General features: G+C 41.0%; 1 protein-coding gene across 11 annotated transcripts in view; it reads right to left on the bottom strand.

Moving 5' to 3' along the window:
- The window catches only part of KLHL13 (kelch like family member 13), a 108,478-nt gene that overhangs the window by 24,747 nt on the left and 64,675 nt on the right, over positions 1-19,056 (bottom strand). For all 11 annotated transcript variants that reach the window (XM_059732916.1, XM_059732918.1, XM_059732922.1 and 8 more), the window contains 3 exons: positions 5,852-5,993; positions 1,093-1,225; positions 394-590 (listed from right to left, as the gene is read on the bottom strand). In XM_059732916.1, the coding sequence (XP_059588899.1) occupies positions 394-590; positions 1,093-1,225; positions 5,852-5,993 (472 nt within the window). The remainder of the gene's footprint in view (positions 1-393; positions 591-1,092; positions 1,226-5,851; positions 5,994-19,056) is intronic.

The following is a 19,056-nucleotide window of genomic DNA, read 5'->3' as shown; positions in this document are numbered from 1 at the left end:
ATTACTGCAACTGAAATCAAAGTTTCTTATGCTAAGATACAAATACAAGAGCCCCAACTAAGAAATCCAGTAAGAAATTAATCAGCAATTCTGCTACTTCAATGTAAAAGTTTCTAGCTCACACTAAGCTTAGAAATATTTTTAATATGGTACACATGTACCAAAAGCTTTCTTTGATTAGAGATATGTATTGAAGTTTTGTTTTCTGAAGCTCCTTTAAATTTAGAGTAGTAATTAAATCCAATAGAAACTGGATTTAATTTTAACACAAAGTTATCTGCAGGAATACACTTAAGTTCCTTATGCACAATTATAATACAATTACTGTACCTTAAAAAAAAAATCAGAACTTTAAACATCAGATGAAATTTGTATCAGATCAAAATGCCTTACCCCAGATATAAGAAACACTTTACAGAAGTCCAAAACGGGTAAAATCTGCAAAAAACTGGCGGCTTCAAGAGTGTCCTGAAGGTTATCCATGTTGAGAGAAAGTTTTGCAGTATAAATGAAATCAATAATCTTCTTTAAACCTATTTTGTTCACACCATGGAGCTTAATGCACATTAAATCTTGCTCCTTCATTCCACCTAAGAATGATAACAAGATAAATTAAAATGGGTACCAAGATTAGACAGTTTAATGAATTTCTGTTTGTAATATTGAAGAAGTTACATAAGCTTAACTTAAAACATTTAAATCTTTAACTGAATTTAGTTATGATGATATTACCTACAACAGTGCGCAAAATTTAGGATGTATGTTTAAATAACGATTGGAATATTTAACAACCAAAAGTCCAAATTAGAATAATTTAAGAAATAACCATACATATGCAGGGATGGATTAATGCATAGGCTATTAGGCACATACCCAGAGTCCTGAGCTGCGGGGAGGCCCTGGTCGCCCCATCCGCCTCCCTTTCCCTCCTCTCCACTGGCCTCGCCCTGCTGCGGCTGCTTCCTAGCGGGCGGCAGCACCGGGGTGGGGAGGAAGGTCTCGACAGGCCCAGGGCCCATGAGTTTGTTTGTTTAGGATCCACAAAAGAGTTAATTCGGCCCTGTATATATATGACAGGAATAAAAGCATTACCTGTGAACATAGCCTTGAAATAATCACTAGCTGATGCCATCATAGCTCTATGAACAGGAAAAACTTCATCACCATCTCCCGGCACTAACGTCACATCGCAAAGCAAGCCTTCTATTCGGAGCTGGTCAAAACCCTACAAAACAGAATTGAAATTTGAATGGACTATTCAGACAGAAGTGACAGTACAGCAGGTTGTTGTGTTTGCTTTAAGTAAATTCATTTCATTTTCAACACTTATACTCCCTGGTAATTATTTGAAACATCAGAATAAGTTCTGGATTTCCATTCTCTCACAATCTGATGTCCTTACATATACACAGAAGTAGGCACAGACACTTTTTTTAAATGAGGTAGGCATAGATTTTTTGGATCAGAATCAGCTTTAAAAAAAATACTTATCTTAGACAAATGCAGGATGCATGTCTGTCCCAGGTATATTTTCTGTTCCATACTGGTCTTTTCAATGTACTGTACAGCCCAAGAGTGTGTGAGATGCTGCAACTTGAGGTTAGGGAAGGGAAGAAAGGGCGAGTTTTACCCAACTAGCATCTTGGTCAATTTTATTATCAAGGTTTATAATGTAAATCTCCCCAATGTCTTAGTATTTCTGATGTAGGTCCCATTTGCTGAGAAGTCAGAGCGCCCAACAACAATAAACTGGATCTCAGATTATAATGACACCTTAAGAAAGGGTTTTTCAGGGCAAACCAGCCTTGGGTATATTTAAAGATTAATCATCACTGCCTCCATTCATGCAGGGCAAGGACTAGCACCCTCGTCCTTTATCCCAACACAGCAATTTTTCAGAATTTATAAGGACAGAAGAATAAAATAAGGGATGTAAGCAACCTTTACAAACTGGACCAATCTTTATTAAAAGTCCTGAGGTTATTTTTCATTTTTTAAACAAATGATTCTATAATGCAAAAAGGCATGAAAAAGCCCAGTATCTGGAGATTCTCCTCTCCCCCCACCCAGAAAAGTGCTATAACCACTAGGTTACACAGCAATTTTTCTCTTTGCCTGCTTGATCTGGCCGCATGATGCTGGCATGCACGTCTGTTAAGAAGTCCAGCTTGAACAGAAGAAGTACCTGATGGTTAGATAACTCTCCTGAGAAGTGGGGGATGTGGGCTCCAATCCCTTTGGGGTGAGGGAGGTGTAGAGCCAAGGCCTGCCACTTCTTCCTGGGCAACTGCTCTAACTGGTCCCTGCCAGGCAAAAGCAGAGCAGCACCACGACCACTCGCACGGTCAGCCTTCAGCTGCCTCTGGGTACGGCAGTGAATTAAGCACGTCTGAAGAACACCTAACGGAGCGGGTCTGTCTGGGAGCTCGGGGTCTTCCCAGCTCCAAACAGGACCCAACAACTTGGGCAGGTCACAGAGGCACCAGGACGTCTTTGAGCTCCAAGCTGTAAGCATGTAGTGTGATTTCTGACTCCCGAGGCAGGGTCAAACTGCACTACTTTTGCTGAGTTAGCATTTTGGACAATCCACTAGTTGTAAACCAGCCCTTCCATCATTTTTAACAACCAAATCAATGCGTTTCAGTGAATCAAATAATGCATCCCTGTAGCCTTTACACCAGACCTTCTGAAACTAGCCCCTGGAGATAACAGACATTAAGGGTAGAAGATTCCTTCTTTTAAGACTAGAATCTGAAGGGAAAAAAGCTCTGCTAGTCTTCAAACAGAGCTACCTGCTGCAGTACTGGCTGCCATACTAGCAGATGAAGTAAAAGTCTCTCTGCTGCAGGACTGATGATTGAAGTCACTTTCTGGGAACTGAAGACACAGCAAGCTGCACACCACCTTTCTGCTTCTCTGAGGGCCCTTTATAGCACTGAACCCACTGTTTGACTGTGGGGATCTTTATAGCTCAAGATGCCTTCCCATGGGAAGGTAATCAATTTACCCATGTCAGTAACCTTTGTTCTGCCTGGAGGGAAATCCTTCCAGGAGGTTAATTCGGGTTTTGTAAAAGCTTCAGGGAGAGGCCGTTGTCCATCATAGAAATAAGTGACTGTATGGTACTGCCTTGCATCTCTTGGAGCTTGCTAGAAACTCTTAAGGGACCTGGAAATAAAGTTTAGAACAGTTTGCTCTATCCCAAAGTTTGGAGGGCAAGGAATACCAGATGGAGGAAAATGGCAACTACTGGTGCTCTCATTATAAGTCATAGAAAAGTCCCACTTCAGGGTTGTCTGAAAAAGCCCTTGTGAGCTATTTATCTGCATTATCAACAAATGTTAGAACAGAAAGTAATTCTTCAGGGAATCACCCCAGGTGAGGCAATGGGAACACAAGCAAGTTGCTATGACTGGAGCCTCTGGTGCGAATTATAACACATTAATCACATGCCCCATCTTCTGCGGTAAATTCAAGATAACTTATCCCAGTTCCACTGAGGAACATGCTCTTCCACACAGGGCAAGAGCTCGTGCACAAGCCATTGCTGCCAAGTAGTTAAGACGTTAAATTACCCCCCTAAGCCTGGTCATGTACACATGCCCTGAGTAAATTTGTACCCAGAGACTGACAGGACGGTGTGGGTTTTGGGTTTGAATTCTAGCAGAAATCAGAACAAAGATGAGGCACTTTGTACAGCTTGGCACTTTAGAGTCTCAGGTGTCTGTGAGAGGATTAAACTTATCAGCCAAAGAGAAGTCACTACCATGGGAGTTTGCGTGACCTACCTGACAAAAGCAGAATTTAGTCCAAAGCAGGCAAGAGCCCAGGTTTAGAGAGTTGTCACCACCAGAAGAGCTAGTTTTGGCCAGACCACTTCTCCATGTGGAAGGAGATACAGCGTGAGCACTTATTCTAGAGTTGTGTTTTGGTTTAATTCATTTACACCTTCCTTGCACCAAACAAACAGTTCCCTCCTACACATAATCACTGCAAAAAAATTCTCCTGCTTAAGAACAATCAGAGGTGATATATTACCAACTCACAGTATCCCCAACAAGGAAGGCTGTGGGTGTTTCAAAACATATTAGGGAGCAGTAACCACGTAAAATTGCTGTACTCAGATCCCAAGATGCCAGAGGTACAGGCTGGGGTCTGTCTAGCAAACCTGCTAGCAAATAAAACCAGGGGTTTACAAGCAAGGATTCTCTCATCTGTGGAGAAGGGGGAGGGAGAAGATCCTTTACTCTGCTAGAACTCGTTGAAATACAGGCATGTCTGGCCCCTTCTTTGGTAGGGGTAAGGATACTTCCAGGGATGTTAGTGAAAGCACTTGACAAATGTACAACCCTGACTAGGCAAGTCGACCCGAGACCTGCAACCCCTCACCATCCTCAACAGCTGCTGGGACTCAAAACCCTCTCTAAGCACATGCTCCAATTGCTGGAACGACTGAAGCGATTCTCTTCTCCGAAGCAAGGCTTCTGGACTGGAAGGCTGGCAATAGGAAATGTGGGGCATGAAAAAGCTTCCAAACTCCATACACTGCCTTATAATTACAGTTCCAGAAGGTTTTAATGTATGTCAACCATTTTTTCTTCTTTAGACTTGATTCTTGGGAGGACTTTTTTTAACGTCTTTGAACTGTTGGTTATCCTATTGCAAACACTTACCTAAGTTCATAAAGCAATTAGCAAGTTTAACAGTAAGCGCACCAATCACTATTTGGTTGTGTAAATATTTGCAATAAGATAATCTTACACTTCAAGGTCAGTTTGCTTTAGATAGTAAGGAAGGGAAAGTCAAAGTGAACACTGCATATCTCAAGATAAACGTATTGCAGGTAAGACTGACAAGTGAAGACTTCCAATGTATTCATCTTAAATTAGATCCCTTAGTTCTGAAGAATACACCCAAGAGACACGTATATGTTAACAGTTGTGTTCATCTATAAGAAGGGAACAATTTTTGAAGGATGCTTACTTCTGACATTTCAAAGTTAAAGCCAGTGCACCCTGTGCTGCATTGGGTACAATTGTGTGTATAACGTGCAATGTACATACTGAAAACAATATGGTTTAAACCAAATAACTGAATTTAATGAAGTTATTTTTCTGTAGCTGCACATGCCAGACAAGATAAACTAAAAGCCATTTCATACACACATGCCTGCAGAAGATAGGTGCAATGATTATTAAAAAAAATAAATGAGAGGTGGCATATTAACAGACCTCAGAGGATAATGGAAAAATCGTTGCACCTGCAGAAAGTGCAGGAATCCTGACAGCGACTTTATGCACGGGTCAAATACTGCATTGTCCAAAGCAGAGGGAAGGCACGGATTGCTGCTAAAACAGCATTTACGGAGAGCAGCGTGCGGATGCATTAAATAATGAAATTGTCCTGCCAACTGATACGCGTGAGCTATAGGAGCCAAGCAGAAGAACAGGGAATTCTCCTTCTGGTATCTTTAGAAAGGTTCAGAAAGGTGAGGCTAAAAAAAGGCAGCTAAATAAAAACCGACTTTCATTAAAAGAAAGTGAAAGCCCAATTCTGTAAACTTCAACTTGGTAGATAAGGCTAACAGCGAAGAAGGCTATAATTAGAGGAAAATGTCAGGTTGTCCTAACGGCTGATGTGGATGGAATTTTTAAATGGTAAAAAAATATATACTTTTTTCATGACAAAATGAGATGTCTTGTGTAGCAAAAACTCATCAGGACAGGCACTGGCGCACACGCAAATTATCACGAGGTAAGCTGGGACGTGTCAGCAACTGCCTGTGAAAATCCTACCGCCTGTTCTCAGGACAGGTACAACACTACACATGGCAATACACGGTGCTACTTACCTGTAGTACCACAGAACTGTGAGTGTTGCTGGTGAAAAATCTGGTGGTCCCTGTCTTCGAAGACTGTAGATGGGCAGACACGCCCATATCGCTGCTACCGAGAGACACTTTCATGTGAGGATCTTCCTCTTCCACCAGAGATCTAAAAAGATTTTTAAAAAGCAACCTTAATTCACATCTGTTTCCATTAATCGTTGCTACACACTGAAACCAGAGTGGGGGTAAAGTTCTCCTGATTACGGGGGGAGTTGAATCATGTCCTTATAAATCGACCCAAGAGGAACCTTGTGTGTTTATGGGTTGTGAATAGTTTAAATACTTCAGTGTCCTTTTTCAGCTTTTCAATAAAGACCAGTAAGAGTTTTGATAAGCAGTCTAAAACACAGCTAATTCAATTTTTTAAAGAAGGATTTAGAATTGGATTCTTCCCTACAAATTTACCTCCATTAGACTTTCAACTCAGTTTAAGATGCTTTGCACTTTCTCAGCTTTGTGCATCAACATACCAGGGCTCCAATGGCCATCTGAAAATATCGATGCAAGAGGTATTCTTAGGCGTTTAAAAGATTCATTTTTATAGATTAAGCTATCTTGATTGATTATGGGAGGAAAAAAAAGTAATACAGGTTTCTTATATAGAGTCTCACACAAGCTTCAGGCCACATCTCAGGAACATGCAACTCGAAGGGGCTTTCTGGATCATCTAGTCCAGCCCCCTCCATCCCAGGCAAACGGATCAAACAACCCTTTTCATACAGTGCGACGGTTCAGACCATCTGGGGACATTATTGCCTCCGAAAAAATATTTGCCAAATATTAAGTGGGAAATTCTTTAAAACTATCAGTGTTTTAAATTGCCACAATGCTGCTGGCTTGCTCCTTTCATCTTGAGATGTCGCAACTTCACAAAAATGTGTTTGACATCCAAGATCTATGCTTATATAAATGCTGTTTTATTTATATTTAAATAAAAATACACAAATGCAAGGCTCTAAGCACACAGTTCATCTATATTCCAAGAAACAACATCTTTTGGCTTGTAAAATATCTGGGCATTACATCTTTAAACTAAGATTAGCGAGTCTCAGTATCTTCTGATTTGTTTAATGTAATAAGCTATCCGAGCGCTCACTGCAAGCTTCCACAGCGACCGGATGCACACTGCATGCTTCTACAGCAATTTGCAAGCCTATTATTAACCCACAGAATACAGGATGCAAAAAATCCCTTTCTTAAATCAAGCATTCATAATACATAACTAATTTGGATAAAATTGCTGCAAATCTCAGAAATAAAAGCAATATACAGATTATAACATGCAGGTAAAAACATTGGCCTCCAAACTAGTTTCAGAAATCACTTAAAATGTCATTGCCACAAGCCAAATTGAACATTGAAGCTCCAACTTTCCATATTCCTCTTTCCTTGAGGAAGCCCAATTAAGAAAAGAAAAAGGCTTTTACCAAATTCTCATCAGCACACCAGCTTCAAGTTGACTAGTTAAAGCAGTTTCTGAAACTTCAGAATTTTTCTGATAGCGTTAACATGTGTTCATTCAAACACATGATTATTTTTTAGGACAAGCCATAAAGCAGATTCAGGACAGATCATTTTTGTCACTCAACAAGGCACATGGGTTTGAAACGGAGAGATTTCATGTACACAGACATAACACCACCACACACTATAGGAACGCGGGCATGTTTAGAGTCAAATGCAGTGACCTAATAATCACAGGTTTGAACAAATTACAATAAATGTGAAAGCATTTCTGCAAACAAAACTGTACTGTTAGCTTACAATTAAGAGAAGTTAAGATTTAAATCCCACTGAAAATGTTCTTGAGAAATACAAAGCAATATTTCACACTGAGTATTTTGCTCAATAGTTGCGCTCCAAAGTTCATCTTGGACATACAAATCATTGAAACATCCAAGGGAAACGACTGCAGCAGTTTCTAGTTTGGTGACCTGTAACATTTAACAAGACACTAAGTGAAACAGTTTTTAGTTCATGACTTGAACATCTTAACAAGAAACCAAACAAACTGGCTCTGTCCTGTCTGATGGGACTGTGAGTGATAGGTGGCTTTATTTGCCAGACATAACTTTCTATGCCACGTTTCTCAAAAAGAACGGTCTTTTTTTTGGTGTAGCAGGAAGGACAAAGGATCACGAAGATTCGATTTTAAATTCCATTTCCTTTCACAGAAGTGTAGTCATTTTTATTGGAAGCCGGAGATAACCACAGAAGCAGTGACTTTCAATCAACATTTCACCTCAAAGAAAGAAGGTTCACACCTCCGATACAAAATACCTAGGAAGACAGGTAGGAACACTTCCTTGCCAACATTTTTAAAGGGCTTTTAAGATGTTGGCAATAATGCACCACGCTGAATCTAGACGCTCAGATATACTCAGCATGCACTATGAGGTTTGAAACAAAGGTGTGGCCTTGCCCATGAAAGCCGTTTTTTTAATCTCTAACTTTTTCTGTCGGTGATAGTAATAATGGAAGCATAATTACTAACAGGGTGCTGGTGAGCATCACCACATTTTAATTGCCAAGACATCCACACCCGTTCTTCATAGGTTTTAAAAAAGACCGCAACATCAGTTAACTGTCTCCACTAGTTCTTCCACCATTGCTAGCACAACTGCCAATTAAAAAAGCAAACCTAACCACAGGAACTCAACCAAAAGGTGCAATAATTTGTACCTGGGGTGTACTACTAGGGGATTTGCTTCCCCCCGCCCCACGGTTTAAAGCATGCACTGTGCACTGACGTGAACATAACACATGAGCGCCGATCTACACAAACACTTCACTCTCTTTACAGCAAAATTCTCTTTCAAGCTGCAGAGATAAAGCAGAGCAGTCACTTCATTAACACTGGCTATATTGCTCTACTTTGATAAGGATTTACTTTATAAATTGAAAAAGTTATCTGTAGGTTTTATCTGGAAACTTCTGCTTAACCATGTTCTGATCTTTGAGCTTTGTCCAAATACTTATTTGAACAGCACACAGGGCATGCGTGAGTGCATGTGTGTTTGGGGGGGGAGCAACAAGGATTTAATCTTTTTGCCTCCTAATTTTTAGATAATAGCCAAACAAAGATAAAATAGAGATACAGAACAAAAAGCTCTCAGTTTAAGTTCTTCTGGAAACAAATGTCTTATTCTGTTATTCCACAGACCAGCGTTCTCATGTGTTCATTTTCTACAGATGCAGTTTGCAGTTCGTCATTTTGTTCCTATCAATCATCTCTCTCTCTCTCACACCCACACCCACAAATCTTAAACTATAATAATGTAAGCTTGAACACCAAAAAAAAAATACAAAAGTCAAGGTTTTAAGATCAGTCTTAACTTGGGCAGATCATGCTAATATGTACATATTACTTTTTGAGCTACATTTACTATTACAGGACCCTAAATTTTTACCCTCTGGAAATGCATTTGGTGACCTATTGGCAGTACCAAATATTACTTCCTAGATTGGCTCCTGGGTATTAAGGAAACAAAAAACACCAACCAACCATAAGATATATTTGATTACTTCCCAAGCAAATCAAGCTCATTCAACCAGAACTGTATGTTAGTCAATGCTTTGTATCTTCATATAGTTTCACCTGAACTTCCAGCCAGTCATTTAAAGTTTAAAAAGTTAGCTCTCTCTGAGCTCCTATTCGATAGCCCCTTCCCACAGCCTCACACCCAGAAAGGGGAGGAGGCACTTGAGGCATCTCTCGCAAAAAGACCTTTAAATGCTTCAGAAAGGAGAAGTGCGCTCTCCATTGTATAGACAGTGGCAGTAAAGTTTAAAAATCTGGAATCTGCCCAAGGTCTAAAAGCAAGTTAATACCAAGGACTGGAAAGAGGCCCCTGATGTCCTCATCCACACTGCTCGTTGAAAAATGCTGCTTCCGAACAACCAAGTCCCCAGCCCCAACCCTGACAGCAACAAGTCTTTTTATTAACATGACATTAAAAACTCATCTCTGCACATGGTGATAATGCTCATTTCCTAAATGCTTTCAGTACCGATATGAGTACACAAAGTAAAGGCAAAAGACACGTGCCATAAGGGAAGAAATATTTAGTTTCTTTTTCATTTCAGATTGAGTCAAAATTGAAACTGAGTTTAAATTATGTCCATTAACCAAGTTTTCATTAAAGTGATTTTTTTGCTACTCATTCAACGTTATAGCAGACTGAACTGGTCAAGAATATTGGGTATATATAGTTCAGGCACTGTTACCAACACTGGCCTGCCAAGCCCTATAATTAATTAGGTAATAATGAATGTAAATATATTGACTGGCGCTTTATAGTAAGTACAGTGTATCACGATTAGGCACAGTAGCAAAGGAGAAAGCCAATTCATTTTCTAATTAATTCTATTGTTCTGATCAATAAAAGTCATTAAATAAGAAGTACAGTAATAGCATTCTTTGATCAGGATAAAAAAGTTGATAAAGGCAAAGCTACAGCAACTGCAATAATATACAACAACAATTTCACAACAAGCTGTTACAAATGTGGATATTAACACTACTTTAAATTAAATAGAAGTAGTCTGGGGGGGACACCAGCCAGTTTTCTTCAATTATTAAAAGATTAGGAGAATGCTGTGGTTAGATATGGAATGAATCTAGGAACCATCCCAGCAGATGAAATCAGTGCTCCATTATTTAACAGCTTGACCCAGCAGGAAGGTACCGATAATTATGCACGAACCAACTCACAATTACCTGCTTTGGGGCATGTGAATTTTCTGCTTTGGGGCACGACTGCTTAAAAAGCAGGGTTTGGTCCCAGCTAATGTAACCGATGACGTTCACATTTTATGTAAACATGTAGCCTTTCTATCTCTTCTAATGGTTAGAGTCTAAGTCAACGTAATTCGGTGTCACCTTGTGTTTACAGCAGGGGTGCTCACGTCCTCTCTCCATTTGCCCTGTCTGTACCATTCACTTTTGGTACCTTTATCATGTTTCCTTTCACTCGTCTCCTCTCTCAATCTCAAATCTTTTCAATCTCATCCACCTGCCAAACATTACATGCAAAACCTTTTAGAAGCGTGAGTGGAACCGCAACCGGTTCTGAAATTTCTCTCTCAAGAACATTTAAGGAACAGAGCAGTTGAACAGTAATGGGGAAAAAAATCAGTTCCCCTTCATCAGATTGGAGGGGAATATTGCAGTAGTCTTTTGACAATACTGAAGCACCCTAGAAAAAGCAATCAAATTCAAATACAAGGAAGAGAAAGTCAAAAGTAGCTATTTAGACTGTCATTCAACACCTATCCTGTCATTGTTTGAAAGATATAATAAAACTCAATGGCTCTTAAATATCAGTTAGGTGGTTCGACATACAATTCCTTTAAATCAACCCATAATGCCCTGTACAAATGTAGCTAAAGGAACTACAAGTACATTTAAGACTTGGTTTAATTGGTAGAAATCAAAAAAGTGCCCGGTGTCCCAGTGAGAGGATGTAATGAGTTTCCAGTTTTATCACCACCACCTCCGGATTCATTCGCTGTCACTCCCTAGCACAAAACTTGGGGAGAGGTTATATTTTCAAACAATCCAACCATCAGAGTACAGGATTTGAGATACAGTCTGAAAAAAAGACATGCTCATCCTCCAGGCAGACCCGTGGGTTTTGCAGGTCTACTCCCCTACCTTAACACCATACACCACCTCCTCTGCAAGGATCCTTGCCACTTGCCTTTTCTGATCACACTTTCTACCTGCCCTTACTAGGAGACAGCTCCCCTTAGCTGCCCATTTTAACAGCAATGGCGTGAATATTCAAAAGGAAAGTTTTATCTCAACCATCAACCAAGAGTTTAAGTTTCCTAAAAAGCATTTGCAGGTTGACTATGCCCCATTTTATCCTTCCTTAATCTTTTCTTCACTGAACTACAAAGTCTTCTGCTCTTCACATAGTTTGCATCTCTACCTTTCCTAACAGATAGCAAATCAAGTGATAAAAATGTTACCCATTTCTCCACCTACCTATTCACTGCAACTGGACATGGAACTAAATTGGCCCGAGTTCCCAGTGCTGCGCAACACATGTCTAGAGTATCTGACCTTGTACTAAAAGCATCTGCATTTGCAGTAGCATTATTACCTTACCTTTACTCAACAAACTCGACGGCACTAAAATACAGCAAAATCTTAGTGTAGGTGCTGCTGGATAGCAAACGCGTCTTCTGTATCATTACACATTGGAGTAGGACGTCTCGTGGAACAGTGAAGCACTCGCTCCTCGAATTGCCTAGGATCTGGACAAAACCCAGGCTACATTTTCTGATCTCCTATCCTCCTGTCTCTCGGCGAGTGCCCTTCCTGCCAGGCTACTGGCTCCGTTTGGACAGGTCTCAATCTTCTGTTTGGAGACACTCCTCTTAAAATAATTAAACACTCAATGAAGCAAGGGCATGAACCAGGTGAGTGCACTGGCAGCTAAATTAGTTTGTTGCCAGACATGCATGATTACGTACAGGTGCAAGGCACCGAGTACCTAACCCTACCAACAGCCAAGTGGTCAGCCAAGATGTCCTCGACCCGGGATGTGGAAGCAGATCTGGCACTTATCTGGCCCCGTTCAGACCAAGGACCTTGCTCTCCCTGTCCCCAGGATTTGGAAGGCAGAATAGTCTCTACTTTTGCTGAATCTGGTACACTTCCATACAGTCTGTTTCAACAATATGGCACTTCCTAAGGAAAACACTCTGACCAAAATAAACACACAAAATCCTGAATCGGCTTCAGCTTGGCTTGTAGTTTCCAAGGGTGGGTCCTACCGCACGTGCGCGATGCCAAATGCTGAATTCACAATGACCAGTTTGAAGGCTTCTCAAAATTAGTTCTGTGGAGACAGAGCACATCAAACTAAGATATTCTGCCATCTGGCTTCCAGGCATGTATTCGGTTGTCATGGGTAAGTGAAACTCAGTTTTTATTGCTTTCTTCATAATCTGCTGTGGTACAATTAATCCTGCGTATTGACAGCTCGGCATGTTAAAGTAAGACTGAAGATGCAACTTTGCCTCCTGTCTCCAGTTTCCTTAAAAACAAAGGTGCATGACTAGACCACAGAAGATGATTCTTCGTTAAATTATTACTAATTATGGACACTTGAAGGTGCACAGCTGACACACGTGCGCTCCCCTGCAAGTACAGCATGTTCAACAGCCACTTGAATATCCGGGAAGGTGGTTTGGTGGGGAGGGGGGGTAGCAACCCTGTGAAAACATGCCCAATTTTCACCATCGAGTTGTAGAGCTATGCACGTGCCATTAGCACAGGTTCTGTACAGATGCATCAGAATCTGGCAAGTATTCTCAAAAACTCCCCCGGTACTGAGCATGCTCCGTCCCACACCGTTCGTTCTCAATAGCCAGTCAGAGCTACAGGCACCATCCCAGCAGTGGCCTTCAGTCCAAGACTGGGCAAGATTTTCCCTGCAGCTGAAGTCCCTGGGAGCCACAGCAGCACTTAGCCTCCTTGCTGTGCACTGTTGCTCTCTAGCATCTGACTGTGAAGGGTTAGCCAAACATCAGCCTCCGGCACTATACATCCCTGCCTCGCAATCATGCAAGGGGGCTGTGGGAAAAGCAGAATGTGATCATGTAGTTAGATTGCACCAAATGTGCACAAATAGAAGGGAATTACAACTAAAGGTGGCTGAAACAAACTTAAACCTGAGATTTCCTCAATATTTGAATTCCTGACTTGGAATACAAATGTCCTACCAACATGCGTTAGATTCGTAAACTAGGCTTTTAGGACAAATAATTCTAAAAGGTGGATTCTGCATGGTTTACGGATTTTTGGTCCATTCAGAAAGCACATGCAATGCATGGCATACTCATTAAAAATGTAGCAGAAAGTACTGATGGTTTTCTGAAGTGGGTGGCTGCAATTCTTATGCAGCCCTCACTGTTGCAACAACAATTATTTCCTTATGTCTTTTTCTTGCTATGAAATTATGTTCACTCGAATTCCACATCACCAAGGTAACTATTTGATTTGTTAATTTGTACATTTTGGTAGCTAAACTGCATTTATTTTAGAATACAATACATGCTTTTTCTGACACCAGCTGTTGAAATATTAACAAATTATCTGTACCACTATTCCCCTCATATGAATGTACATATTCTTGTGTTCATTTTTTAATCATGATTTTTTATATAGCATAAACTTCCCAAAACACACACCAAATAGCATGTTCTTAACTTTGTACAGCTCAGTATCTTGTTTTTGGAAGGATTATAACCTTATTTTCTTTGTCAAATTACTCTCCAATGAACCATGACTCCAAGTGTTGCGGTCAATGGTAAATGGCATCTTCTGAAATTACTCCTGGCATGTGCCAGCACTATGGCATTTATCAGCAAGCAAAGAACTGAATTTCAGTCTTATATAAAGCTCTTCCTATCACACCACCAATCTTTATTATTTTATGATCTAACCAAAAAGGCTGGTGTATTAAGGGCCTACATTATGTATAGCTCAGCAGATGTTTAGCTAATGAAACTAACTTAATGAAAAGGCTGATTTAAATATAATGAACCTTTCATTTATTATAAGAAAATACAGCAATATTTTACTTTCTGCCCTTAGCCTGCCAAAAATGGTTTTTAAGTATTGAGTATCTTAATGTCTTCCCATTATGAATAGATGTTTTAACTTCATGACTAATGAATTTAGGAACTCCCCTATAAATTAGATGGCTACCTAAAAGTTGAATTAGTTTATCTGTTATAAGGTCAGCAGTATAAAATTAATATTTTATAATTCTGATGTTAAAGGGTTTAATAGTGGTATAACAAGGCACAGAGATGAACCATGTTACACAGTGCACTGCACTTCAGGATTAGGTTTTTTTCTTTTTATGTCCCCATTCTCCTACCCGTGTAATTTAAGGAAACATTTTACCCAGGCAAGTTACTAGACTAAATATATTCTACAAATTATTCCTCCTGCCACTTCCAAAATAATGAAGTCCTGTCTGTTTATTAATATTATTAAATTGGAGTTTCTGTAACAATTCTTCTGTAGCAAATGAACTCCAATTAAAATGGCTGGCATTATGGTTTGCTAAAATGCCTCTTTATAATGGGGAAAAAAATCTTACCAATTTGTAGAAGAAATAAAGGCTTTCTGGCACAAATATACGAGTGATTTCATCTAGAAAAAACTAATTCTTCTCTGACATGGAAGAGCTCTGACAGGCTGACAGAGCAAGTCTAACTCAACTTTAACAGATCAACTGAAACCGTTAGCTAATAAGCACTTGATACTTCCAGCTTTGTTTTTGGGGCCCACTGGCGCTGGCTCGTAGCCTAAGAGGTGGCTCCCCCAACTTCTCCCCCCATTGTTGAAGCTGCAGAACTAAGATGAACAGAAGGAGCATTACATGACCGGAAATCATGTAGAGTGACCCAGGATATTAAAACGTCATGGAAAACAGACATGCCTACTTACGACGCGTTTCTGATGAGGTTCCCACATATCAAAGGTACTCCGTTTTAAGCGTTCCACATAGTTCTGATTGAATACTTTAAAAAGAAACGTTAACCACTTCTATACGCGCGCAACAGGGCCCCGATAATTCAAAAAGTTCTGCGAGATTTGTACACAGGACACTGTTGTACGTCAATGGTTATAGAGCATGGCCCTGGTACTTGCCCAGCTCCTCAAGTACAATTCCTTCCTCTTCCCACCTAGACAAAAACAAGCAAGTAGTGCCGTGGTGATGTTTAGTTACTTCAGGAGCTTCCCAATGCCCAGCAACTTGCTAACGAGTCATGAGTTATCTGAAACTTCATCGGCAGATCACCACTCCTACTTTGCCTAGAATTTTTCAAAGGATCCCAACAGCCCTGTGCGAAAATCCCATTCACTCTGAACAGGATTTGTGGGTTCACTTACCAAAAAAAATGCCAGTTTTTATTTTTTAAAAGTAGACACTTGCTTGTGGACTCCATTGGGATCACCAAAAAAAAATAATACATCTGTGTGTACTCATACTAACTAGCAGTAGAGTGATTCACTCGTTAGTTAGCACTCCTACGAAGTAACAGGAGAGCGATTCACTCCTGAATCCTTGAAAGGCCAGTTTACACAAAACAAGAAATCCCCAGGCAAAACAAGAAGGCACATAAATAAAATCCAGTTGTTTAATTTAGTGCTCACACTAATTAAAACTTTCAATGATGTTCCTATTCCCTCTCCTGATTGAAGTGAGGGGTATTGCTCTGATGATGTGGGAGAAGCAGCAAAGAGGTAACCCAAGAAGCGCAGAGAAGAGATGTGGTTTCTGCTACCAGGGAAATGAGTAACCTGAGAGAGAGTGAGTAAGAACAGGGGAGCCGGCACACACAGGAAAAGGTCCCTACGTGCCCACATGCCAAAGGGACAGGACACACTAGCAGCATCCTTGCCAATTCTGATCTTAAAAAAGGAGCAGAAAAAAGTCTTTTAACCACCACTGGCCCAACTCCTCCTTATCTTCTGCACCTAACTGAAACAGTTCCTCCTGGTTGTCACAACAGAAAATATGGCAGAAAAGTCCGTTAAGTGAGTAATCTGTTTAGAGCTGAAATTAAAAGTGCTATAAATGTCACTTACTACTGCATATCATGGGGCTCACAGATGACCCTGGTTTTCCCTGCTCCTCTCTTACGGGGCAGGAGGGAATTCACACAGGGTCCAGCTCTCGGCTATTACCTAAGTGACCTGAAGAACAGGAGTCGTGGGCATGTTAGTAAAACCCAGGTGATACTGCACAACGTTGACAAACCCACAAAAGAATGAAGTCAACAGAATTTATAGAGGTTTACAGAAGTGCACAGAGGTTTAGAGAAAGAAGCTGATAGGAGAAAGACTGGCTAGCCAACAACACCACCGGAAAGGCTCTCCGACCAGTACAGAAGATGCTAAATTAGCACGAGCTAACATGGGGTCATATTCAGCTACAGGAACAGGCATGTGTTATGTCAAACACGCCAGGTAATTATTTCTGTCTTCTTGGCACTTTCATAAGAGACTAAATAAAAGTAAGAAAAAGTTGGAGAGTATGACCTACATGGAAATCTCCGGAGAATGAACTATATTCAGCATGGTGAAAAAGACAACTTGTTTAAATTCATGACCTAAAGGGGTGTCTAGAAAGAGGACAGGCATCAATTATTCCACCCCATCAAGGAAGGCAGAACAAGCAAACAAGGTTTGGGCTGCAGCAGTGACATTTTAGTTTAAATACTGGGAAGCAAACTTTAAGGACTTACTTAAAATGAGGTTATGCAGAACAGATTTGTTCGAGGATTTTCCGAAAAATCTCCGTGATAGGGCGTATGTGCTGGGTTTCCTCACTGGAACAACAAGGCTCACAGTCCTGCCCAGGAACATTACTTGTGTTTGGTTCCAGAAATAATGATAATGTCAAATTCTGATTGCGCCAAGTGACCGATACTCCACTCCTCGAACCTGGTCTACAGCTCAGCAAGACGTAGTCTCAACTCAAGATTGCCCCTCCTCTCTGACGCAGCCCCTTGTGACCAGCACCTCTCCCAGGACCACGCAGCGTGCGTGCACACGGTGGCAGGGGAAGAGCTGCTGGGGGGAATCAGACAGGATGCTGAAGAAGCTGGAGGGCATGTGCACACACAAAGGAGATGGACAAGTGAAAGCCAGGACTGGAGACAGCCATCCTGCAGGAAAAGAGAGAGGCCAGATCCTGGAAGGCAGAGGGGAATCTCACTCAGACAGCCCTATTGTAGTGCTAGATTTATTATCCAGAGTTTATTGGCATTGCAGCCGTGTTCTCGGTAGCTATGTAACAGTGGGAATACCCAAGCAATGAGGCAGGCTGCTTTTGGAAGCTGTGAAATCCTCATCACTGGAGACAGTCAGGGCTGCCCATCGTCAGCACTAGTGCCGACGTAACGATATGCTCAGATAGCAGCTGGAATGACTCAGGTTTCCTGCCTTAATGCCAGCAGATTCAGGTCCAGAAACGACTGCCGTGAAAACAGAGGGAATGAATTGCAGGGGCTAATTCAGTGATTCTCAACCAGGATGCTGCAGCATGAAGGGGTGCTGCCAGACCTTTTGAAGCAAGCAGTGAGGAGATGGTGATAAGCAGAGGTTCAGATGTGCCCTTGCCTGGCCAACCCCCCAGCCCCTCTGCAAAGAAGGAAGTGCCACTCCGTTCACAAAAGCTGGGTGAAATGCTTCAAGTCCAATGCAGGTGTCTTGAGACCAAAATGGTTGAGAAGCATTGGGATTATTCATTTAAAAAGAAAGGTTTAGACATTTGGAGGAAGGAGTTGTTAGGCGGTTTTCTTCTCATTTGCAGGGGTGGGGGGGAAGCCACTTGTTTAAACATCCCACAATGTAAACAGAAACACAGGAAAAATGGAGAATGCAAAAGGAAGGAAATGAGTGAGGCTCCAAATGGTGACGGGGTTTGGAGAAGAAGGAACAGAGGGCATTAAGCAGCAGGAGGTCACTGCCTCCCTCTTGCATTTTGTGCAGGATATTTCTATTATGCAACAAAACTAATGCAGAAATCAGCTGCCACAAACCAGGCATGGCCACGTAAGGAATGAACCTGTGGAGAAGTAGTACTCCCTCATGAGCCTGCGTAGATGCAATCTCTGAAAGCAAATGCAAAGCAATGGTGCTCCTCAGGTTTCTCTCCAACACAAGCACCAAACCCAGAGGCCTGAGACTAGGACCAGAGGGTGAATCTGCTCCAAAGATCAAAGCACCTTTTGTCCATACAAACAAAGCAAACGCTGACTCCAAACCGGTTTTACACACTTCAGAGTCTTGCACCCACGTATGAATACTTAACTTGACTTCAGGAGCCCCGTGCCACCTCTTCATTCTCGTCTCCTACAAGTCTAAACTGACTTAGACATTTTTGCCTTATGTCTAGATATTCAGATTACTGCATGCTATTGTGTTTTAAGAACAGCGAGCTCAAATAACATTTTGTTAAACTTATAATTAGACTAGTGACCTTGGATATGAACAATACTAAAAGCAGAGCAAATGCACAAGCTTTATAGCTTCTCTACCAGATCTCATCCATTTTATTACCCTTCATATAAAAAAAAAAATGAAAGTCATTCAACAGCTCCACTTTTTAGATTAAAAGGTCAGCAGAATT

The sequence above is a fragment of the Alligator mississippiensis genome, chromosome 8 (assembly GCF_030867095.1).
Source record: "Alligator mississippiensis isolate rAllMis1 chromosome 8, rAllMis1, whole genome shotgun sequence".
Lineage (NCBI taxonomy): Eukaryota > Metazoa > Chordata > Crocodylia > Alligatoridae > Alligator > Alligator mississippiensis.
Note: the sequence above shows the minus strand (reverse complement) of the source record. Positions and strands in the feature narration are given on the sequence as shown.